The sequence below is a fragment of the Lycorma delicatula genome, chromosome 5, assembly GCF_047948215.1.
Source record: "Lycorma delicatula isolate Av1 chromosome 5, ASM4794821v1, whole genome shotgun sequence".
NCBI lineage: Eukaryota > Metazoa > Arthropoda > Insecta > Hemiptera > Fulgoridae > Lycorma > Lycorma delicatula.
This window is the reverse complement of record NC_134459.1, coordinates 46,291,184-46,314,787: the sequence shown is the minus strand read 5'-3', so window position 1 is coordinate 46,314,787 and position 23,604 is coordinate 46,291,184. Positions and strand designations below refer to the sequence as shown.

The 23,604-nt window shown below is 29.8% G+C and overlaps 1 protein-coding gene across 2 annotated transcripts in view; it reads left to right on the top strand.

The window, feature by feature from the left end:
- Nucleotides 1-23,604, top strand: part of sli (slit guidance ligand) — a 725,932-nt gene that overhangs the window by 526,678 nt on the left and 175,650 nt on the right. For both annotated transcript variants that reach the window (XM_075365250.1, XM_075365249.1), the window contains exon 6: nucleotides 6,365-6,600. In XM_075365250.1, the coding sequence (XP_075221365.1) occupies nucleotides 6,365-6,600 (236 nt within the window). The remainder of the gene's footprint in view (nucleotides 1-6,364; nucleotides 6,601-23,604) is intronic.

The window sequence follows — 23,604 nt, the reverse complement described above, 5'->3', positions numbered from 1 at the left end:
CAGAAAATTTCAAAAAATTGCAAAACTGCAGTTCGGCCCCAGGGTTCAAATCCCGGTTAGACATGCAATTTTTCATATGCTACAAATTTCTATTTTCTAGTCCCACATTAAAGCTTCTTTGGTGAATTAATTCATCATTAAAAAAAAAAAATTATACTAGAAAGAGATTGCTTGCTAGAAAAGCTTATAAAATAATTTCCTTTTAGTGGGCGGAGATGCGGTTCGAGATTTTTAAAATAAACATTGTAGATGATAAAGTAGTATGCTATTTTTGTCGTAATATATTTTTTTATAGAATGATAAAATTGAGGAAATTGGAAATAAATGTTTGACTAATTATTCTGAAGCATAATTTTGAAGTAATATATTTGTTATTTACGTTTCTTATAAATCAATCATTATTTATCGTATTATTCATCATCAGGATTTAATTTTCCAACAGTGAAGGTTTCATTCAGATTGGATCAATGGTTCTTCAATTATAGAAACACAGACAGATCGACAAAAAAATATTCTATCAAGATTAATACAATTATTTGAAAATTAAAAATGTTAACTTATTATTTTATATATATATATATATCGTTTTATTTATATAATCTGGAAGTCCTATATAATCCTAAAAGTCCTCTCAATCTGAGGTGAAGTGTCTGACCTGTGAGCAACGGGGAGTAAAGGACAGCCTCCTGCGGAGTCGCCGCGCGTCCACGCTTGTGTGAATGGACGGCGATGATAATGCATGTGGAATCTGGAACCCTCTGAGCTCGAATGCGCCTCCCGGGGCTGCGAAATGCTTAATTGCTGGACCAGCCCGGGAAGGAAGATCGGTGAGATATGAGGTTTAGTCGGTAGGGCGCAGGCTCACATACGCTCTCTTAATAATATCTAGCGGAACCTGTTAGCGAGTCCGATACGCTGCCCGTAAATGGGGTTCCTCAGACTCATCAGAAACAAAAAAAAAGAAAAAGGTTGAGAAACGCTGTACTAGATTAACCAGGTGAACCCACCGGGTTGGTCTAGTGGTTAACGCGTCTTCCCAAATCAGCTGATTTGGAAGTCGAGAGTTACAGCGTTCAAGTCCTAGTAAAGCCAGATATTTTTACATGGATTTGAATACTAGATCGTGGATACCGATTTTCTTTGGTGGTTGGGTTTCAATTAACCACACATCTCAGCATTGGTCGAACTGAGAATGTACAAGACTAACACTTCATTTACACTCATACATATCATCCACATTCATCCTCTGAAGAATTATCTAAACGGTAGTTACCGGAGGCTAAACAGGAAAAAGAAAGAAAGAAAGATCAACCAGGTGATAACTTATCCTTGTATTTTTATATTTGAATTTACAATCTTTGCTGAAAAGAATTGTTACTTATTTTTTTAAATAATAATGTCTACATCTACTAAACCTGAAGACGGATTTATTTTCGTAGAACTCAACACTTTACTCCGATTTTATGAAAAAAGGCCCGTGTAATGCTTCAGTTATAATTTTTAATAAATTAGCGAAGCATTTACATAATCCTCTCAACAGTTTATTTAAAATACAATTATAAAATCCTCCTTTAGAAAATTGATTTTCTTAATTTTTTTAAATAACAAAATAATTATAAAAAATTTAAAACCTAAATTTTCTTCTTCCCGATTAAATAATTATAAATAATAATTCAAGTGCTCAAATAATTTTTACTGACACCTGTTGAATTGAGAATTATTTTATAGCTGTTTTTAACCGATTTAAAAAAAAGAGATTATTTATTCGATCCGTACACTTTTTTTTATGTTTGTTCGCGTATAACCTTTTTTCTATTAATCCGATTGAAATAACTCTTGTTGCAATCGACGCAGCTGCTTTTCACGGTGATGCCGTGATGTTAAAAAATGTCTTTAGATACAAAACATCGGTCTGAAAATTGACAAAAAAACATTTTTCGCTGTCCGGTGGGTAGCGTTAAAGCCTATCTCAGTGCTAGGAACATGACCGGAAGCGTCACTATGCGGGTGTCTTCCCCTACGGTGTTGGGATGTTCGGTGGGTAGATAGGAACAATGGGGATCCTATCCTATATCTATGCGTCACGTTAGATGATGTTATGTGGTCTTCTGTAAGGCAGTTAATGTAAGTTTGTACACAAGATATGTAGCACCGTTAATAAAATAATTAAAAATCGAGATATATCTCGTCTTAAACGTTTCAGATCCAATACACATTATATATAATATACAGCATCGGTAGTGACAATGGGAATCTTATAATTCTATATAGACGTGCATCACTTTATGTGGTTTTGATGTCAGTTTTATTTTTTTTTTTTAAATAATTATTTACATTTAGTATCTTCCCATATTTACATTAATATTTTCTTATGTTATTTTTTTTTTAATAATTAAACTATACTTTAATTATATGTATTTTTTATTTGATTTTTTTTTTATAATGAATTGTGTCTTGGGTCGCTTCTTAGATAAAGTTTATATCATGATTTGTCTTGATCCATCTAAGCAAATATTACTTACAGCAGTACCTTTTCTTTTATTCTTGGTGTTCTATATTCATTACTGATTCATGACGTTATCTTTCTAATCTACTATTATGTACCGTCTAGAATTAAAAAAAAAAAAATTATTTACCTACTCACCTTTTTTTTTATTTTAAATAAATAATTTTTTTAGTTATTTTGTTTGGTGTCAAAAATTCTGTTTTTATCCTTTATAATTTTTGCTGTAAGGAATAATATTTTCTTATGCACTGTAAATTATTATTTTGGTTTTATAGCGTTTTCAATTTTATTCTTTTATATTTTGTTTATAAAGAAAGACAGAAGTGAAATATTTAAAATTTATCAAATGCACATTTATTAAACTTAGTCTTAAAGTAATAAATAAATTCAAAAATTTATTTTAGATACTTCCGGAAAATCCACTATTATCAGTTAGAAAAGAGAATTGTTATTTATTTTCCTGTAATACTCTTGGGGATCGCCTTACCTACCGATGTCCAAAATAGGAACGAGTATATATTTCTTGTGATTTACCTCATACACTTTTTCTCCCAGGAGTTACAATAAATTGAATGTACCTTTCTATAAGTTCTTTTTTTTTTTTTTTTGTTATTATTCGTAATATATTACAGAAAATTAGTAGATTTTAATAATTAGTTATGTCAAAGTATTGATTACCCGTTTTTTGTTTTTTTTATTCCATCACGTTCTGAAGTCGACTGAATAAAAAAAACTAGGGTATACTGGTATTTTATTTTATGTAATACTTAATATATTTATATTATTTATATTAAATAGTTATAAAATGTAAATATTTTAAGTAATTAATAAAGTACGGACACCCTTAAATATAGAAAAATTAAATATATTAAATTCTCTTACCACGAAACAATCTACTTTTCGATATGAGAACATCACATTTCAGACATCAGGAAAATGTCAATTCAAAATTTTAAGTGGAAAATGTAGGATTGATTCAATAATTTTAAGTAAAAAATATCGGGCCCTCAAAATCTTTACCAAATAGAGGCCATTTTTTATTTTTCGTAGTTTTAAAACTGGTCTGCGCCCTAAATAGCCTTAGTATTTCACTCCAAGTACATCCCAAGTCTTACATAGTACACCCCGAAGTAGTCTTAGAACGAAAAATAAATCGTTTTGAGATAAGACCTTTTGCTAAATTTTATATTTATTTTTTTAGCTGTTATTTAATCGTTCTCATACTTTACTAACAGCCTTTACGTACTGGTATATAAATATTTTTTTACGCGAGCGTGTGTTTAGGGAGTCCAATGCCCTCAATATCTTTCCCATAGACAATCGAACAACATTTGGTGTGGTGATTAATGTATGTGAACCGTTGATACTAATAATTTTGTCAAAATTGGTAACGATTTTAAAGAAAAACTTCTTTTTTTTTGTTCAGCAACTAGTATAATTACAATCGGCTACCCAAGTGGAGCTATAAGTAAGTTTCTTGACAAAAATTACGTGATAAGGGGTTCCTAAGGAACTCCCAAAATAAATAATTCACAAAAATAGTTACAAATAATCTTCAAGTCTAATATGGAATTTCAAGGCCACTCTTAAATCTTAAAAATATTTATCTGAACACCTCATAGTACACAGAAACCAAACATTAATAATAAAGAAGAAAAATAAGAACAATACTACTAGATTTGGCGTTGTCATAGTTCAGACTGTCATTTAGTAGCCCCTAGGTTGAATACATGGAGACGTTTCAACCGTCGGTCGTTCCTGCTGTTATCGTGTATATTAATTGCAAAGTGGTTGACGTGATTATCAAGTCTCTGCTGGTATTTAACACTGCGCTGCCGTGCAACCTCACGAACCGGCGGAAGTTCTAGATAATCGTGAATTTCATCATTCCGTGTGAACCATGGTGCTTCAGAAATTGCCCTCGTTACTTTATTTTCGAAGCGTTGTATAATTTTTTTGTTACTAATACTAGCTGTTCCCCACAACTCCACACCGTACGCACAGATTGGTCGCAGGATAGCCTTGTAAATTTATGTCTTGTTGGATAACATGAAGCTTGAGTTTCTCCAATGTAGTTCCCTATACGTTGCGTTTAGTTGTTTCCTCTTCATCCTCACGTAACATTTCCAGATCAAACGCCCGATTCAGGTGAAGTCCTAGGTACCGCACAGTCTCTGTTTGTGGGATCAAGACACCATCTAATTACACACTAGGACAGTCACCCTTCCGCATGCCGAATGTGCTTCGATTTATCTTAACTTAAATCCTCCATTTTTTCTGCCACGCGCAGACACGGTCTAATGCCATTTTTATCTCCCGTGAGGGAGGCCAGAGTCTTCGTTAACAGCCAGGATAGCAATTTATCGGCAAATGTGGCGACGAAAAGAAAAATTAAAAAAGAATCCTGTTTAACGAAGTAGAATTCCTATTACTTCCTATTAAAATGATCCTGCTAGGATCCTATCCTATCCTGTTAAAATTCTATGTTTCCTATCCTGTTACGATCCTGTTTAACGAAGTAGTATTTTTTATTTTTTAATAAAACTTCAAATTCATTTTTTTAATTTTTCTTTACTTCTCAACATTTTAAAATCCTCTTAATCCAGAAATTTAAAAAGGCTGTCGTTCTTTATTTGTGGATTTGTGCAAGCGCTAGATTGTATAGCTTCTACTTTATTAATATCTGTGGAATGATGAATGTATAATCAAATAAAATCTAGGATTTTGTTCATATAAATAAGACATTGATGTTATTAACATTTTTTTTTTACCGATTTTTCAAAGAAAACTACTTTATTACTTTTGATCATATGGTGGGATTGGGAGATAAAAATTAACGTTTTTTACGTTCTGAGGTTTGAGGAATACGAAAATACTCTTCACCTTGTGGTTTCTTTATATATTAATTTATATACATTTATTTATTTATATATAAATATTTGAGGCTCGAATTTTGTGGTCAAAACTGCTGAATCAATTTCTTTGAAATTTAGATATCCTGTAGGAGTGTATCTGAAGTTGTTCATATGAAAACTTTATGAATATTAGTTGAATTTTTCTTAAGTTTAAGGTTAAGAATACTGGTTGAGTCGTTCTTGAGTGTAAGGTTACAAAGATTTGAGCGATCCTAGTTAGAAGCGCGGTTCGTTATGATGGTGCAAATTGAAACCTTGAAGTTTCTTTATTTGCAGAATCTACTGTCAGCAATATTGTTCAGCGTATTCAGGTTGCTTTATCTACTTTGAGAGTCATGATGTCTGGGTATGTGTTTTTACCTAAAGGTAATGTTGACTGTGCTGTGATGTATTTTTCATTCGTGTTTAAATAGTGAGTCAAACTGTTGAATAAGTTGAAACTGGATGCTTCTTGTCTAACCGGTCGATTAACCGGTCTGCTGGTTAATCGAACGTATGTAACGCGTTATAATATGAAAATCCGTGCGTTTCTGACTGCGAAATATAAGGGCGTCGGAATTATTAACTTATTACTGATTTTTTTGTTACAGTATATTAAAATTATTTTAATATTATTATTTATATTTATGAATAGTTTTTTTTTAACTTGCTTCTTAATTGTTTACTTATCTCTGTTTCTTATTTATTTCTTAATTCGTTTTCTTTGTAAAATTTTAAATTGCAAATTTTAAAAATGGGTTGATACTTTTTCAAAATGAAAAAAATAAAATAACGAAAAGTCGGTCTTCTTGGGCAATTTTGCGCAACAGGTTTTTTTAATCGTTCAAGGTTAGGCTATAGTTCAAGATAGGTGATGATCTTTTATTTTTAGTTCAGATTATTTAATTGAAAGATAAGAATTTTGAACGATCTTTGATTTAATTCTGTTTCTTTTTTTTTACAGGACACTTAACAACAATAATTTGACAACGTTACCAGAGGATTTGTTTCAAGAATCATTTAGACTGAGAACATTAAGGATGTCCGAAAATAATCTGATATGTGATTGTCATCTATCATGGTTAGCTCGATGGTTACGAAGAAATCCACGTTTAGCATTATATACGCGTTGTTTTTCACCGAACCAATTAAAAGGTCAAAATGTTGCCGATCTACATGAACAAGAATTTAAATGTTCAGGTAATTTATATTTAAATTTATATTTATGTATACATATTTTTTGCTTGTTTTTTATTTTATTTAATATTTCACTATAATACAACGCATATTTATTAAATATTGCCTGGACATAATCGGATTAGTAGCTCTGCTGGATTGAGAATTTAACCTTTTATAATGTCAGGTCAATTCAAAGAATATTTCACTATGCAGATACATCATTTCATATTAGCAAATAAATTCAGAGATTTCACCGTTAGGTTTTATGTTAAAATAGATTTAAGTAAAAATCCGTTTGCTATAAATAAGAATTAACTTATATGTATTTACATTTTATATTCTACGATATTAGGATTATGTTTTTCAGCACCTTATGTATACTTCAACAACTGAGAAGAATATAATGCGATTGCTTTTCGAAATTTTTTTTAAGGTTACAGATTCATAATTATTTTATCTTACAACTAGACAGTAGAATTTTTTCAGAGTAATTTTATCTCATACAAAAAAACTTATGTCCAATGCAAATGTTAAAGTTTTCCCCTTCCCCAAAATCCATACGAAAATACCGGTTTTTAATATACCAGTCATCATTTTTGTCAATTTCTACCCGGCTTTCCTTTTTAAATAATAGTTTGCCGAAGGGAAAGATCTCGGTAGCCGGAGTTGCATAATTTATCCGGAGAGTTATTCAACTTTTTTCCGGCTTTCTGAAGTGAAAACTTCTTTAGGACCGCTGCGCTGATGGGCATTGAAAAAGTCTGATCTTATTTTCAGTGTATAGGTTTTATTATATAAGTATTTTATTATACAGTGTTATAATACAGAAAAATATCACTGATCAGTAATTCAGTCTTTACGTTCGTGCGTTCACCAAAAAACATTAAGGTACAGCATAGTAAGAAACTACAACAAAAGTGTTCTGCTATAATTCCGGCTATTGTAATGAACCTTAAATCTTTCTGCTGAAATTTTTCTGAAATTATTATGTAAGCCAATTCATGTATTTCTCATATATATGGGGAAAAGAATAAATAATATTTCAAAGCATACTTTTGTCAAAAGAAACTATCGAGTGATCTGCTTTGCTCAATCGGAACTTTCATTAATTACAAATGGAGTAATATTGCATAAATATTGTAGGAATTTTAATGTGAATTCCTTAAAAGAAATATTGAAGCCTTTGTTTCTTAAGAACCATATTAAATTTAAATGTTTTGAATGATCCAAATGAGAGTACAACAAAATATGGAAATCAATTGACGGAGTTTTTTTTTATAGACATTTAGACAGATTTCAATCAGTAATATTTATCTAATATTTTAATTACCACAAGTCCGTTGTTTTATTCCTAGATTTTGATAATATTGTAGGAAACATTGATTTAGAAAAACAACACAAGATTCAGCAGAATAATTGATGTATAGTTATGTGTACAAACTGTATTTTATTTAACGGATTTTATATATATATATATATATATACATATATTATTAATTTTCATTACAATTTTTTTTTCTATTTTTAACCATTTTATACCTTAAATTCATATTTTTGCACGTACGCCAATTTTGCAAAGATATTTTGTTTTTATTTTTTTCACCAATCTACCTAACTCCAAACATTTTAATTTATTGTCTTGTTGCTAAGCATCCTCCTTAAGAATTTTAATCATATGAAGAATATTAGTTATACATACTTTTTGTCTTAGTCTGCTGTACTATATTTTGACTATACTTGCTGTTCTTTGATGATAATGAAAACGGTTCCACAATGCCACCTATGTACATGAGTTTTTTAGCCATTATTTAAAAAGATAACCAAAGAATTTATATAATTTTTTATTTTATGGAGAACCAACCACAACAATGAACCAAGCATCTTTTATTATCTCAGGTAGTAAATAATTAAATCCCGGAAACATTCAAATAAGTAAATTCGTCTCCGTACTAGTAGCTGTTACTTCGTTTATTATTCAATCATTAAATCATAGGAATTTGTTTTGCATGGGTCAAACACTTCTACCTAAAAATTATCGGATGACGTACTTGTAAGCAGCACCGTTAGAACTTGACAATCTCCTTATCTAGAATACATGTTGAGATCGTTTTTATTGTATTATTATAATATATAAATTTAACATTATAATATTTAAATTCCATCCAATCGTATTCTTTGTTTCGTAACCAATAATAAGGTGAGAGTTTTTCTTATCATTATCAGGCACGAAATTCCAACCAATGATATTCTTTGTTTCGTAACCAATAATAAGGTGAGAGTTTTTCTTATCATTATCAGGCACGAAATTCCAACCAATGATATTCTTTGTTTTGTAACCAATAATAAGGTGAGAGGAATTTTTATCATATCGGGCACAAAATTCCATCCAATCGTATTCTTTGTTTTTAACCAATAATAAGGTAAGAGTAATTCTTATCATTATCAGGCACGAAATTCCAACCAATGATATTCTTTGTTTCGTAACCAATAATAAGGTGAGAGTTTTTCTTATCATTATCAGGCACGAAATTCCAACCAATGATATTCTTTGTTTTGTAACCAATAATAAGGTGAGAGGAATTTTTATCATATCGGGCACAAAATTCCATCCAATCGTATTCTTTGTTTTTAACCAATAATAAGGTAAGAGTAATTCTTATCATTATCAGGCACGAAATTCCAACCAATGATATTTTTTGTTTTGTAACCAATAATAAGGTGAGAGAAATTTTTATCATATCGGGCACAAAATTCCATCCAATAGTATTCTTTGTTTTGCAACCAATAATAAGGTGAGAGTAATTCTTATCATTATCAGGCACGAAATTCCATTGTGAGTACAGTATTTATAATATTTTTCTTTTATCAGTATGATAACAAATATAGCTTCAATTTCAGTAATTTTTTACATACTCTCTTTTTAACACCTACTGAGATACAGATGATTAAAATTTCTTTTATATTCATAAAATTATTTATAACGAAGTGTTACAATATAATTAATGTTAATTCACTTATAATTTTCATTTATTTATAAATAATTAGTTGAAAATGCCATGTATCTGTCTTCTTTTTTTTCTTTGTGTACTGTAATATTAATAACATTAATATAATTATTCCGTTATTTTTTATTTTTTTATTGTATAACTACAAATGCTACATTACTAATTGATTCAATAAATTACACTTGTTTTATATAAGAGTATCTTAGCTTTTCGCTTTTTTATTTTGTATTTTAAAATGGAATTTTATAGAAATATGTAGTCTAAGTTTAAAAGAAATAGCTTTTAATAGGAATTTTATTACACTTTTGTAATAGTAATTAAAAATGATATAACGGTACTTTTTATCAAAGAAGTGTTTTACGATATTTTTTTTAATGTAGTTATGTTTTTTTTATTTTATTTCCTTAGTAATATTTGTTTCTGTTTAGATTTGTATATATAGTTATTCTTAATTAGGTGTTATGTATCACAAAAAACCCCTTAATCTGTATAAAATTGTTTTATGGATAACGATCTGGCATATTTATATACATACACAGTTACGTTTAATATAACGATAATAGATTATATATCACTTAGTATAAATAGAAACATGAAAAAAAAACATTCTTAACCTTTTTTTAATGGTTATTTGGAATAGTTTTCTTGTAAAATGTTTGTATGAATTTACATTTGAACTTCTTGTAATACCTATATTACAATATAATTATATGTTGGTAATTATTTTTATAATATTCTATAAAAATAAATAAATTAAAAATGGATCAGTAATTTTTTTGTATTATATTTTATTAGTAAATTTAAATTTACCAATGAAGCACTTCCGTTAAAGGTTGAACTTTTTTTAACAGTCACCAGAACAGAAAAAAAATGTGGCAACAAAGTTAGAATATTTTCTTGGCATTTATTATTTATTTTTGTGTAGTGGAGAAAATAATTATACAAGAAATAAGTTATCTAAATTTTTTTTAGTAGGTGGGGGTAATTTATGATGGAGTTTTATTGTGAAATTATCATTATACGTGTAAATAAACCAAAAAAATTTTAAAAGTTCAAAATATTGTTATTTCTTTTCTGCTCCCCCACCTACAAATTTACCTTACAAGAAAATTGTTTAATTTTTCTACGTTTAGTACATTAAAAGGAAGACATGAAAAAAATCCACTAAAATATCTACAACCATTAAAAATTTACTTAAGATTTCTTTTTTGTGGGTGGGGTGAAATATGATTATGATGAAATTATAATGAAATTTTATTGTAATATTATTACTAAAAGTTTATTATTTAAACTTTTAATACTATTAAAAGTTTAAATAAACCATAAAAAAGTTTTTAAAAATTCAGAAATTTATATTTTTAAACTTTAATCGGCTTCACCACCCCCACAATATATCCCCTGAAGTACTTTTTCTGGGTCGCTTGCATTACTATTATGCCTAGGAAGATATTAAAAAAGATTCACTAAAAAAATACACAATAAATAATAAGGTTGGTTTTTTTTACTTTTGGGAAGGGAAGATTTTGGGGTAAAGCCTTTTTAAAAATTGTAAGATAAGCATGCACTCTCGTATTGAGCTTAATATAAAGTGGGGTTATGTTTTACAAAATTTTGAGAAAATTGACCATCAAACCCTCCCACCCCTTGGAGATATTGATCCCAAAATTTTACCGAAAAATTGCCCCATATACGCGAGTCTCTATATAAAATTTAATCAAAATCGACTTACAAGTCAAAGATTATTAAGCTTCAACAAGCCAACGCACGTACATACAAACGAACATTACCTCCCCCCAATTTATTTTGTTTTATCGGTCTCTGGGTAATGAAACGTCGAGAAATGAAAAAAAAGCCATACCCTATTTTTGATTGATTTCCATAATTTCCTTCTTGCAGCATAGCTTTAGAGCTATGATATCAGGAAAGTAAGGTCCGGATTGATCTAAAGGCAGAGTCGCCCCTCATCAAAACCTACTAATACTTACGGACATAATTCAAAGTTTTATTTTGTAGATAAATAGATAAATGTAATGTAGTAATGTAACGTATTAATGATTAAGTTTTATGATTCTTATAACTTCTAGCAGGGACATAGCTGAACATTTCATCGTTTAACAGGATTCTTCTATTTGTCATACACTTCCGCGGTTGTTCCTTTACGCATATCATGTTTGAAAAATTAATCGCATTAAACTTTGTTTAATCACCAGTTACTCGTATATAAGATAAAGACGATGACATTATTTTAAATCAACGTCTTTTTATCTTCATACTTTAACGAACAAGATCAGTTATTTAATGAAAATCCACCGGGTTGGTCTAATGGTGAACTCCTCATCGCAAATCAGGTGATTTCGAAGTCGAAAGTTCTATGGTTCAAATAATAGTATAGGCAGTTACTTTTATACGGTTTTGAATACTAAATCGTGGATACCGGTGTTCTTTCGTGGTTAGGTTTCAATTAACCAAACAACTCAGGAATCGTTGACCTGAGACTGTAGAAGACTACACTTCATTTGAATTCATACATATCATCCTCATTCATCCTCTGAAATAATACCTTACGGTAGTTCCGGAAACTTAAAGAAAAGAGAGAGAGAGAGTTATTCAATAAAATAAAAAGAATTGTATTATTTATTTTTAATTTTGGGAAAAAAGACAATTACCGCATTAGACAAATTGAACAGAACTAGTAAGAAATATTATTAAAGAAACTATAGACAGTATAATTGATAAGTGTAAAACCTACACTTATTATTTTTATTAGTATTATTAAGTATTATTTTTAGTATTATTATTTAGTTTTTATTTTAGTTTTTTTTTTGAGGTTTTTAGGGGCATCGACTACTTTGGTCGTTAGCCCCATCCCACTTCAAAAAAATAAAAAAAATAAAAAAGATTCAATTATTCACATTTCTATGAATCAAAAATGTTCAAAAATTTACGTTCTTCTAACGTCGAATTCAGAATATTACTTTCTAGGCTTTCCTTTCGGCCATCCTTTCTTGCGTTTCTCCATTCTTCTGGCGGCCTCAACCTCTGATGACAGCGTATCTGAGGCCTCAGACATGGCATCGTCTTCCTCTATTTCGGATGCCAGTGACGTTCTGCGGCTGACGTCAGTCGATGAAAGTTTCGTCGGTGCTGTTAGCATCTTTGCTAGGGAATCTAAACTAATAAGCGATAATGTCTCCGCGGCGGATGAGCCGGACTCTATCTCTACTGCAGTACTGGGTCCAGCTGAAATAGATGCTCTCACCGAAGCTGATCTTTGCGCTTTTGGAGGCTCTATTGGTACAGGTTTTATATTCTCTATGTCTGGTGGTTTCTCAATAATAACTTGTACCTCCATTTCCGTAGATTCAGATTTTCTTGTCACAATTTCTTTAAGCTTGTGACTAGACGACGGAGTGATCCGTTTCTCTTTGCTAGATAAGTCAAGATTTTTTATTCTTACTTCAGTTGGTGGCTTAGTAATCGAGGGTGTAGCTGGTGATTTAAACTGTGCTGGTGCGTCTCTCATGTCAACGGCGTCAGACGGAGAGTGAGCCTTCTCATGTTTAGTTTGTTCCATCCGATGAGTCGACTCAATCTTTGAATCAATGATTCTTTCAATCATTGTCGCAAGACTTGGAGCCATCGTGTTAAGCAACTGCGCCACGTTATTTTTAGATGTGGAAGGGGCAGCCGCTGCTTCTGCGTAAGAAGTCGATGGTCGTGGTGTACGCTGATTAACAATTTTCTTCGCTTCAGGATAACTGACCTTCTGAAGCGTTTTAATATCCTGAATCGCTGTTTCTAATTTATATGTAGGGCAGTTTCTTGAACGACAATTGTGATGCCCTTTACAGTTAACGCAGGTTGGAGGGTCTTTACATGGGTCACCCTCATGTTTTTTTTCTCCACATATACATATTTCCTGCGCTTCTCATCTAGTTGCTGTGTGTCCGAATCGTTGACACTTAAAACATCTCATCGGCTGCGGAATAAATGCTCGTACATCAAGCCGATGGATGTCAGCTCGTACCTTTTCAGGAAGATTCGGCCTCTTAAATGTTAAAACATGCGAGGCCGAAGGAATAACTTCACCATTTCTTCGCATAGTTAGTCTGCGACACTGAGTCACTCCCTGACTCGACATTTCTTGTGCAATTTCTTCTTCTGTACAATTAAGAAGATCGCGACAGACAACAACTCCTCTGGATGAGTTAAGTGTGCTATGCGGTTGGACAGAAACCGCAAATTCACCGATCTTCTTCAACGCCTGGACTTTCTGGCTTTGCACGTCATTGATAGTTTCGACGTGCAACCCATTAAAAGTCTTTCGGATTTCTTTAACGGGACCACCAGCACAATTTGTAATTTCTCTTGCGATTAAGAATGGACTAACTTTTTGGAAGTTTCCATTCTCCTTTGTAATAATTAAAAATCTTGGCTTAGGTACACTATAGCCAAATAAGCTTTTACGTAAATATTTACTGATTCTATCAGCATCTTTCTTGATTTTGTCACACTCTTTGCTCCTTTTCCTCTTCGCTTGTGGCGAATCGGAGGATTCTAAACGAGGGTGTTTACGTGCACCCTCTGCCACGTTTGATTGTTCAATATTCATGAACGGTTGATCCCTTCTATAGCAAGGCTAGCCGCCGGGGTACACCCCCACTCCAGGGCTACTAGCCTTGGAGGTCCGATCCGGTACTCCGGTGGAACCGGCATATGTCCTGGCAGAGAGCGGATGCGCAGTCTCTGCACTGACTCCAGGCTCCTACTCACCGAAGCTTTCAGAGCTCCCATGCACCGACATACATGGGCACCATTGCTACATGCTTGCCATCGCAGGGGGCATGTGGACAACGGAAGGGTCTCCGTTACACCTGCAATAACATTGACCCTGGCCGCCACATCGCCAGCTCTAAGAGTGGTATGAGTCCATTTCCAAAATCGTTTATTATTCCATTTCCTGCAGGTAGCCGAAAAATCCAGTCCGTTTAGTGACCTGAAGTTGGAAACAGGTCAAACGTAAAAAACATAACCGAGGAATTAACTCGGAGCTCCGTTAGCCAGCTATATGTAATGTACGTAAGTACAGCTGTTGCCGCCCTGGACGTAGAACATAGATGTTGTGTTCCGGACGTGGGGATTATCTACCTCAGGGCCTTTTTTTATTATTAGTATTATTATTATGTCTTATTATTTTTAGTATTATTATTTTTATTTTTTATGTGCAATATATTATTTTTCTGTATAGTGGTTTTCAGTATCCAGTTCATCTTTTTTCTCTCCTTTCCATTATTTTCCTCAATGATCCCTCGTTGAATTTTCTACGTAGAATACGACCAAACCAAGATGTTTTCCTTTTATTGTCATCTTTTGTCACCGCGAAGATTGGCAGAAGGAAACCATTAAGATTTCGTATTTTCTCACGGGATTAAAAATCATCATAAAAATAGAATAGGCATAGGCCTATCTTTAGTCTAAGAGGTTAAATTAAAAAAATAAATCAGTTAAATTCAGTTCCTCTTCTATTTATCTCAAAAATTTTAACTTTGTCCATCCTTCGCACCTTCTCCTACTTTTTTCTTTATTTCTGATCTTTCACGATTCATATCCATATCATAACACTCTTCACATATAAAAGTAGCCAGATCTTTTCCTCATTCGAATGGAGTTTCTTAGTGTAAGAATTCTTTTACCTTCTCAAAATTTCTTTCCATATAATCTTTTTCTTGCATCCTTTTCGTAGTTTTGATCCAAATCAAAAAAACTATCCGAATACTTTACCTGTTCTATAATCTTTTTTTCTAGCAATTTAATAATGAAAGTATCTTTCATCCTCTTTTTCATTTTTGATTCTCGCTATATTTATCTTCATTTCGCACTTTTATAGTATTCTATATCATGATTTGTATTCGTAGTTTTTTTCTATAATTTTGGCAAGCCCTTTTGATCAGCCTCATATTTAATTTTACCTTTACTCTTTCTCTTTTCACTGCAATAAATCGTGTTGCTTTTTCTAATATCTTTCCTCTCATTTATTAATTTTTTAGCATAAATCTTGAAGAGCATTTGTAACGTTTAACATTTTTACCTCATTTTTCTTCCTTTGCATATTATTATTATTATTTTTTTTTTATCGTTTTCATCTTATGTACTTTCTCTCTTCTGTACAACTTAGTAATATGTGAATTAAGAATTGTTAATATAATTAAAATTAATTACTTCCCTTTCTTTTCCTAAAGTTTTTTTAGAATCCTTCTACTATTAAGCTAATATCTCCCACTCCACTTGGTTTTTATGTTGAGTATTGTATAACTAATTTTCCTCTGTCTCCAAACTCAGTTACTATCTAATCGGTTGTTCTATCATGTCAAAACAAATGTTTCGTTTTGCGTGTTCTATACAGCATTAATGATAATACACTATTCCCAAGAGGATGTACCATAAATTGTTCCCATAATTATCATAATTGTTGAATTGTTCCCATAATTCATTTAATAGAATGCCAACTTTATAAGCCTCATTCATAATTATTTTGGTGATACATCATAAGAAGAGAAATATATATATCTTTAGTAGTTTTCTCATTGTTAAAATCGTTTTTACTTGCGTCATCATATTTTTTGATTTCTTATATTTCTAAATTCTCCTCCTAATACGAGTAAATTGAATGTCGGCCTAATGACAATTGTAGAATTATTATTGTTTGTAATTTGTTTTATATCCCGTAGCTATGTAGTAATATATATTTAGAATCATACTGCTCATTTATCAAACCTTTCAGCTAATAATTATATAAATAGTAATTGAATGTGATGTGAATTTTCAGTGTATTTATCAATGCATTTCAATAAAGTTTTGTATTACTGCAGATATCTCATTTACATATAAGTAGAATGGAGTCGGGGAATGGTGACAGGCTTATGGCGTATTTCCAGAAACGTATGAGACTATGTCGTGTGTTTACAGTATATTATATATACGTCGTAGAGTAGTTATTTGTGCGAGGGCGACACTAAATGCAATTGCAATAAGTCAAGTTATATTTATGTATAGGTATAGGTACTGTATATGTGTTTCTGTGTACATGTACTCACAGTTTAAACGCTGTTAATAATTTATTGCATCAACAACTATAAATTAATGTTTAGGACGAACAGTCTATCGTTATTACGAACCAGTATTATACTCTCCATAATAGCTTTGGTATTTATTGGAAGTAGATTATATAGTTAAATTTGTCGTTAACTGATAACGATCTTACCATGTATGTTATTAATTTAACCGCGTCTTATAATTACTTAAAGAATTTACTTTTTAGATGTAAAATTTTTTTGTTACAAAATAATATTTTAAATCCTTTTATCGTGTTATTATATAAAAATAAAGTCGTTACCACAAACTTTCAACCGTTTACCCTTCAACTAAAAATAGTAATTAATGCGGTTTTACTATAAAGTTTAATTAAAAATAATTGAACTGATTATTGTCTGTTTATTGATATGCAATACTTAGGTTTGAACTGTTATGATTCAGTAAATAAAATTTTCATTATAGTGTATAGTCTACCAATTCAAACCCTATTTTTATCATATGATGAAATCAATCGAAATTAATTGAAGGCAAAAGACAAAAAATATATTTTAACTATATGATTCAAAGAATTGTTTTACTGGATTTAAATAAATTGGAAATTACTTGTACTAAAGCATTTCCCGAGTTTTCTAAAATATTTAAAAATTTAATATCTCTAATGTAATCGTAAAATACACATAAAATCTTTCGATGTTTGTTAATTTTTAAATGTTTAATTAATTAACCTATCCTACTGTAGTAAATATATATTGCTCTGTAGATAGCATTTTATATATCTTACATTCATGTACAGCTGATATTAAAGGTCATCGTTCAATAAGTAATGCATTAATAAAATGGGTACAACTGTATTATATAATTACCTCAATAATTTTTCTACTGAAATATATTACTATTGACATTTTAAATATTAAATAAAAGTAAAAATTAGATATCGTAAATGTGGTTTTACCTAAGAAATTGAACTCTCTCTGAACCTTTCTTGTAACGTCGACAGTATAGAGCTCGTAGATGAGGCATCACAAATGATGAACATATATTTTTATAATAAATGTATTTAATTTTAAAAGAAACTCGGGAATTGTTATTTACAATACCCTACCGCGAGACGTTAGCTCGCTCTTTCCTCCGAGTAGGTCCTATAATTTTGGTGTATGCCTTTATTATCAGAATCAACGAAGTAGTATGAGCGGTTCACTGTCAGATGGTGGTCGAATTGCAAGCAATGATAAATCTACCAGTAATCACTGATGATTGAGGAATCAGGAAAGATGGATTTCCTTATTACAAAGGGAAGAAACGTGTCATGCCCTTGGAAGGAACAGGTCAGAAAAACACCTTCCTTTTTTTGTATCTCACTGGATTCCACAAATTGTCCAATGACCTTTAATTCTACACCTTCGACTGTATTTCCCACACCTAAGTTTAGCCTCGTTGATCTCTGTAACTTTTCCCGTCCCTTCATTTATCCATTTTTTGCAAAAAAAATTGGATTAAAAGTTGTGTTAAACGATAGCACCGATCGACAACCATATTCCAAGACAGGCCTAGTTTGTTTTTTAATACTCTTTTCCGCAATTGTTTCAGTTTAGATTAAAAAACAGCTGATCGACAAACCGTTTGTATTGGTTTCGTCAAATTGAGTATAAAAAATCTGATGTGAGCATCACATGACTGCCTTGTATGCCTATTAAATTACAGTTACACATTTTTTTAAATGAAAAGTACATAAAATTTAATTCATTAATAAAAAATTATATCAAACCAAACATCGATTAAATTATTTGCAACAAAAAAAATAATAAACGAAATGTTGATCAACTCCGACTTAGAGAGAATATTGTCCGACAATATCAGAGAAGTAATGAATTAAAAGATAAGAATTTTTTGCAATTTATTTAAGTTCGGGCATGTATGCCTCAGTGTGTATATTGTTCTTGTGAGGGTCTGATTTTCAATCATTCTGTAGTTAACTTTAATATAGATAAAATTAAACAGAAATTGTAAAATAATTCAATAAAATTAAACAGAAATTAAACTAGAAAATTCAAAAATAATACGATTCTAAATTATAATTTTCAATTAATATTAAATAATCAGATGTTTCACCAAACCTACTACGTATACACATATGTAATAATGCTTATTAGATTACATATAAACAGTTTTAAACACACTGTCATCGGAAGTTGAGGCCGTCCGCAGAATGGAAAAACGCAAGAAAGGATGGCCGAAAGGAAAGCCTAGGAAGTAATTTTTGGATTTGAAGTTATAGAAGAATGTAAAATTTTGAATATTTTTGATTCATGATAATGTGAATTACTGAACCTTTTTTTATTTTTATTTTTTTGAATTGGGATGGGGCTAATGACCAAAGTAGTCGATGCCCCTAAAAACCTCAAAAAAAAAAAGTTCATAAAATTTTATTACACTAATATCGTCTGATTTTTTTTTATTGTTATTATTGAATAGTTATTTATTGTAAAAGTTTTTTACAATCACGGGTTAATAATTATTAATAAATCAATATATTTAAATTAATAAAAAAGTTTAAAAAAAAGAGATGAAATCTGATTCGAATCGATGTTCTTTCTCTTCTAAGATCCAAATATTTCATTAATTAAAAATTTATTTAGTTATAACTTTGGAACCAATGAAAATAAGTATCACTTATGATATATCGTTGAAAAGCTTTCAATGAGGGCTTACTGCAGTTAAGAAAAAGTCCAAAATCCAAATTTTTTGAATTGTTTGATATTGTGCTTTTTTTGAACACTTCTGGTTCAGTCGACTGCAATCAAAAGGGCATACATGAGCAAACATAAATGCATACGTACGTACAGACGTCACACCGAAATTAGTCAAAATGGATTCAGTAATAGTCCAAATGGATATTTCCGTTGAAATTTGAAAACCGAAATTTTTCGCGATCACAATACTTCGTACAAGGAAGTAAAAGCTATGAAAAAACTATTACAGCGAACATACACTTTTTTCTTATTTTTCTCGATTTTTGTTCTACGTTTTATATACCAAAAAAGATGATTTTTCATTTAACCACTTATCACTCCCGTTTTTTTTTGGTATATTTTATTTTTAGATAGAATAACAGAATACAGAAATTTGTTTAAATTTTCCACAGTCTGTGAAAACTTAATAAAATAAATATTTGTGATTTCATAAGCGATACATATTCACAACAACGAACACTTTGCCCAGTTTCTTATCGCATTGGACCTTACTCATATTAGCTTATTTCCATCATACACGAAATTAATTGACCTTTGCGCCATGGTAGTTTTTTTGCCAATACGACGTTAATAATAAACATATTTTAATAGAAAAAATACTGGTGACTGTAATACCATAAAAAGAGTGGTCTGTAAAAATATTTTATTACATCTACTACAAAAAATTTTAATTTACATTACTATAAAGTATTATATTATATCTGGTTTATAGTTTTCCCGCAAAACTATGTAGTAAATACTTGAAATTAAAATAAATAATACCTTTATTAAAACTTTATTAAAATTAAAAACCTTTATAATAGAGGTTTTATTACACACGTTACGTTATATTTAAATAAGTAATCTTATTAGTCGAGATAATTATGTAAAGGGAATAAAAGTAAAAATATCTTGACGAATTAAAAATTGAAACGTGGGCAGTCATATTTGATGGTGGTCGGGAAATTAACCGTCGCTTAGCAACCGTACTTGCTACTGCTTACTTACAAACAATTTCACAACAATCATTCACAAAACTATATGAGTACCGATACCAGAAAGCTTTTATTTTTACAAAAGCAAATGGATAGTTGACGTAATACTGACTCATAAAAGTCAACTACTATTTAAAACTTGTTTATTTCTTACAAATGTATTATTTCTAGTAATGATCTGTCCTTTTTTTGCGTTTCCTGTTGTTATTCTAAGAAAAATTACAATTTTTCTTTAAAATTTTGTTCACTATCACTTGATTTTTTGAAATATAACCAAAATAATTTTTTTTATCTTGTTTATAAGTTACAAATTATTATCATAAGTCGATTGCTTGATAATAAGCACAACATTGTAGGTATGTATAACACTTTTTTGTATATTTTTAAATCATTCTTAAAAGTAAAACACTCGTCTTTTAGGATAAATTTCAAAAAGTCTAATATAGTTTGGCTATATATTGTTAACTTATTTTGAGTTTTGAACATTGGTCTTCATTAATTAATTGAATTGTCAAGTTATGATAGAAAATGAATAGGGGAAACCGACTGGATACAGTAGAAGTGAATTTATGTTAAAGATTTTGTGAGAGGGGCCGAGTAATACAATTACCAAGTTTCATGACTGACTACTATAGAAGCATAGAGAAACATTTTGGACGTTTGCTAAGCTGACTGACGTACGAAACATATAAACTTTTGCATTTAATTACTGTCCATCAATGTTGGTAAAGTAGGATAAAGTAGATTTTCATACAGTAAATAAACAAAATGTGTTATCATGTTTTGATTGTTCCCACTAAATTTTAATTAGGTTTTTTTTTTAATTTAAAAATTTATAATTAAAAAATGGATATTTTAACAGGACTTTCGTGTTTTGTATTCATCACATATATTATTTATATAAAGAATTTCAATGTTAATAATAAAATTCGTTTACTTTTAGATTTTATTACTAGAATTATTATTTTTATATCAAAATAATGTACATTTTAAATTATGTAAAAGAACCAAACAGATAAGGACATCATGTTTAATCTGTGTGTAAATGGCTCAATCCTATGACATCTAAAAAAAAACTCATTAAAATATTTTCGACTGGTTACACAATAAAAGAATAGACTGAACGATTAATTATGTAGAAACATTTATAAATCAATGAATATTAAAAAAAAAAAAAATTACTTATACTAAAATAGATTAAGTAGAAAACGATATATTCTTTTTTGCTTACTAAACTACTTAAGTTCGAAGCATATGCGCAGGATAATGAAATGGAAACTTTGTAGCGTTTGAGAAATGTTAACTCTGACTGGGGTAATTATATTAAAATTATATTTTAATTTGAAAAACTTTTGTCATACCTTTCTTGAGACATTTTTTTTTAAAGAAATTCAGTTGTATACAATTCAAATTTTATTCAAATAATATAGAAAATACGCGTTTCGAAACTAGTTTCATTATCAATCAATTTTTTTTTTTAATTAAAAGTTCCAAGAAAAATGAATAAATTTATCAGTTATACATCGTCTATTAAAAATACTTTTAGTAGATGCTAATAGTATTTAAATAATAGATACAAAATATTATTTTAATTTTTTTTTCTTTTTAAATATAAAAAAAATTATTTTTTTAATCAAAATATGCATGTTATTTTTTTTTTACATTTTTGTTAATTATAAATTAATAATGGAAAAATAATCATGGTAATAAGGAAATATGTAAAATTCCCTCACAATCTAATTTTACCTTAAGATGAAGTTTGTCACCAAAAAATGTAAAAGGGTAAAAATTATTATTTATGAAATAAATATTAAAAATATTAAATTAAAAAAACGGAAATTAATAGTTACAAATAAATTTTGAACCATATAATTACAATACAAAATATTAATATTACCTTTATAAATTAAAAAAACTCTTGTATTCAAAAGCAAGATTTTGTGTGTGTTTATATATATATATATATCACCTTGTGTATATATATATATATATATATATATATATATATCACCTTGTGTATATATATATATATATATATATATATATATATATATATATATATATACAAGGTGATTCCAAACAAATTGAACGTAAATCTCGAGAAATTATTCCACAGCAAAAAAAAGTTCATATAAACCAAAGTCAGAAAACGATTCATTTTGAAAGTTTCAGCTCGCTACATTTACCCCTGCTTTCTACTGCCTCTTTGAATTAACCGTATTAAAATTCTTGGGGTACAATTCGAAGGGTAAATTTAGTGCTTCCTCATGGTTTTTTGGTTTAGGAAATTAAATAAAAGTAGTCTCTAAGAGCTCTGTCTTAGAAGGTTTAAAGAAAAACTGGGTAAAACACAAAACGGTTTTGTAGAAAATACACAATTTTAGGGTTGGAATAAAATAATATTGTTAATTTTCCAACATTTCAACAAATTGTTAATTTGAAACATAAAAATTTCTAGTTAACATTCTAGAGAATTTAATTCTGAGAAAATTATTGTAAATAACTTTTATTAAAATTATACACAGATTTGAAAAGTTCAACTATGATAAAAAACAAAACATACAAACTGGGTCTTAAAAGTGATAGATTTTAAACAGAACAATTTGCATAAATGTTTAAAAATTTAATATTAATTAAAACAAATAGATAAGAATAGTATGGATAAGTTTTCTTTCTACATCAATTTTCTCAGAACTAGTTTCTCAGCAATGTAAGGTCATGCTCCAGCACGACCTTACTTTGTAAGGAAAAGGATAATCGTATCGTTTATGACCGTTCATTATTACTGCTAGGAAGAGATCCTGTTTTCCGTAACATACAAAATGCCGTCCCGATGAAGTAAAAACAGCAACAAGAGCAATCCGTCAAACATGTTACAAAGTGCATTGAAGTAAATGGAAACATTTTCGAAAATGTATTGTAAATTATATTAATTTTTTTCGTTAATATTTATTTTCCAGTTAAATTTACCTTTGTATTGCTCTAAATAAAGTCCATCTTATTTAACTGTTACTCGATTTCTGTTTACTTTATTTATACAAGTCTGTTTACAATTAGATTTTCTACGATTTTTATTAAAGATTTTATTTGTTTACTGACAATTTAACAAAGTTATTACAATTCAAACTTAAAAAAGTGCATTTTTCGATCCCCGTTTTTTTTTCGTTTTTTGCTGGTTTTCTAAAAAACTACAGAAGTTACAGT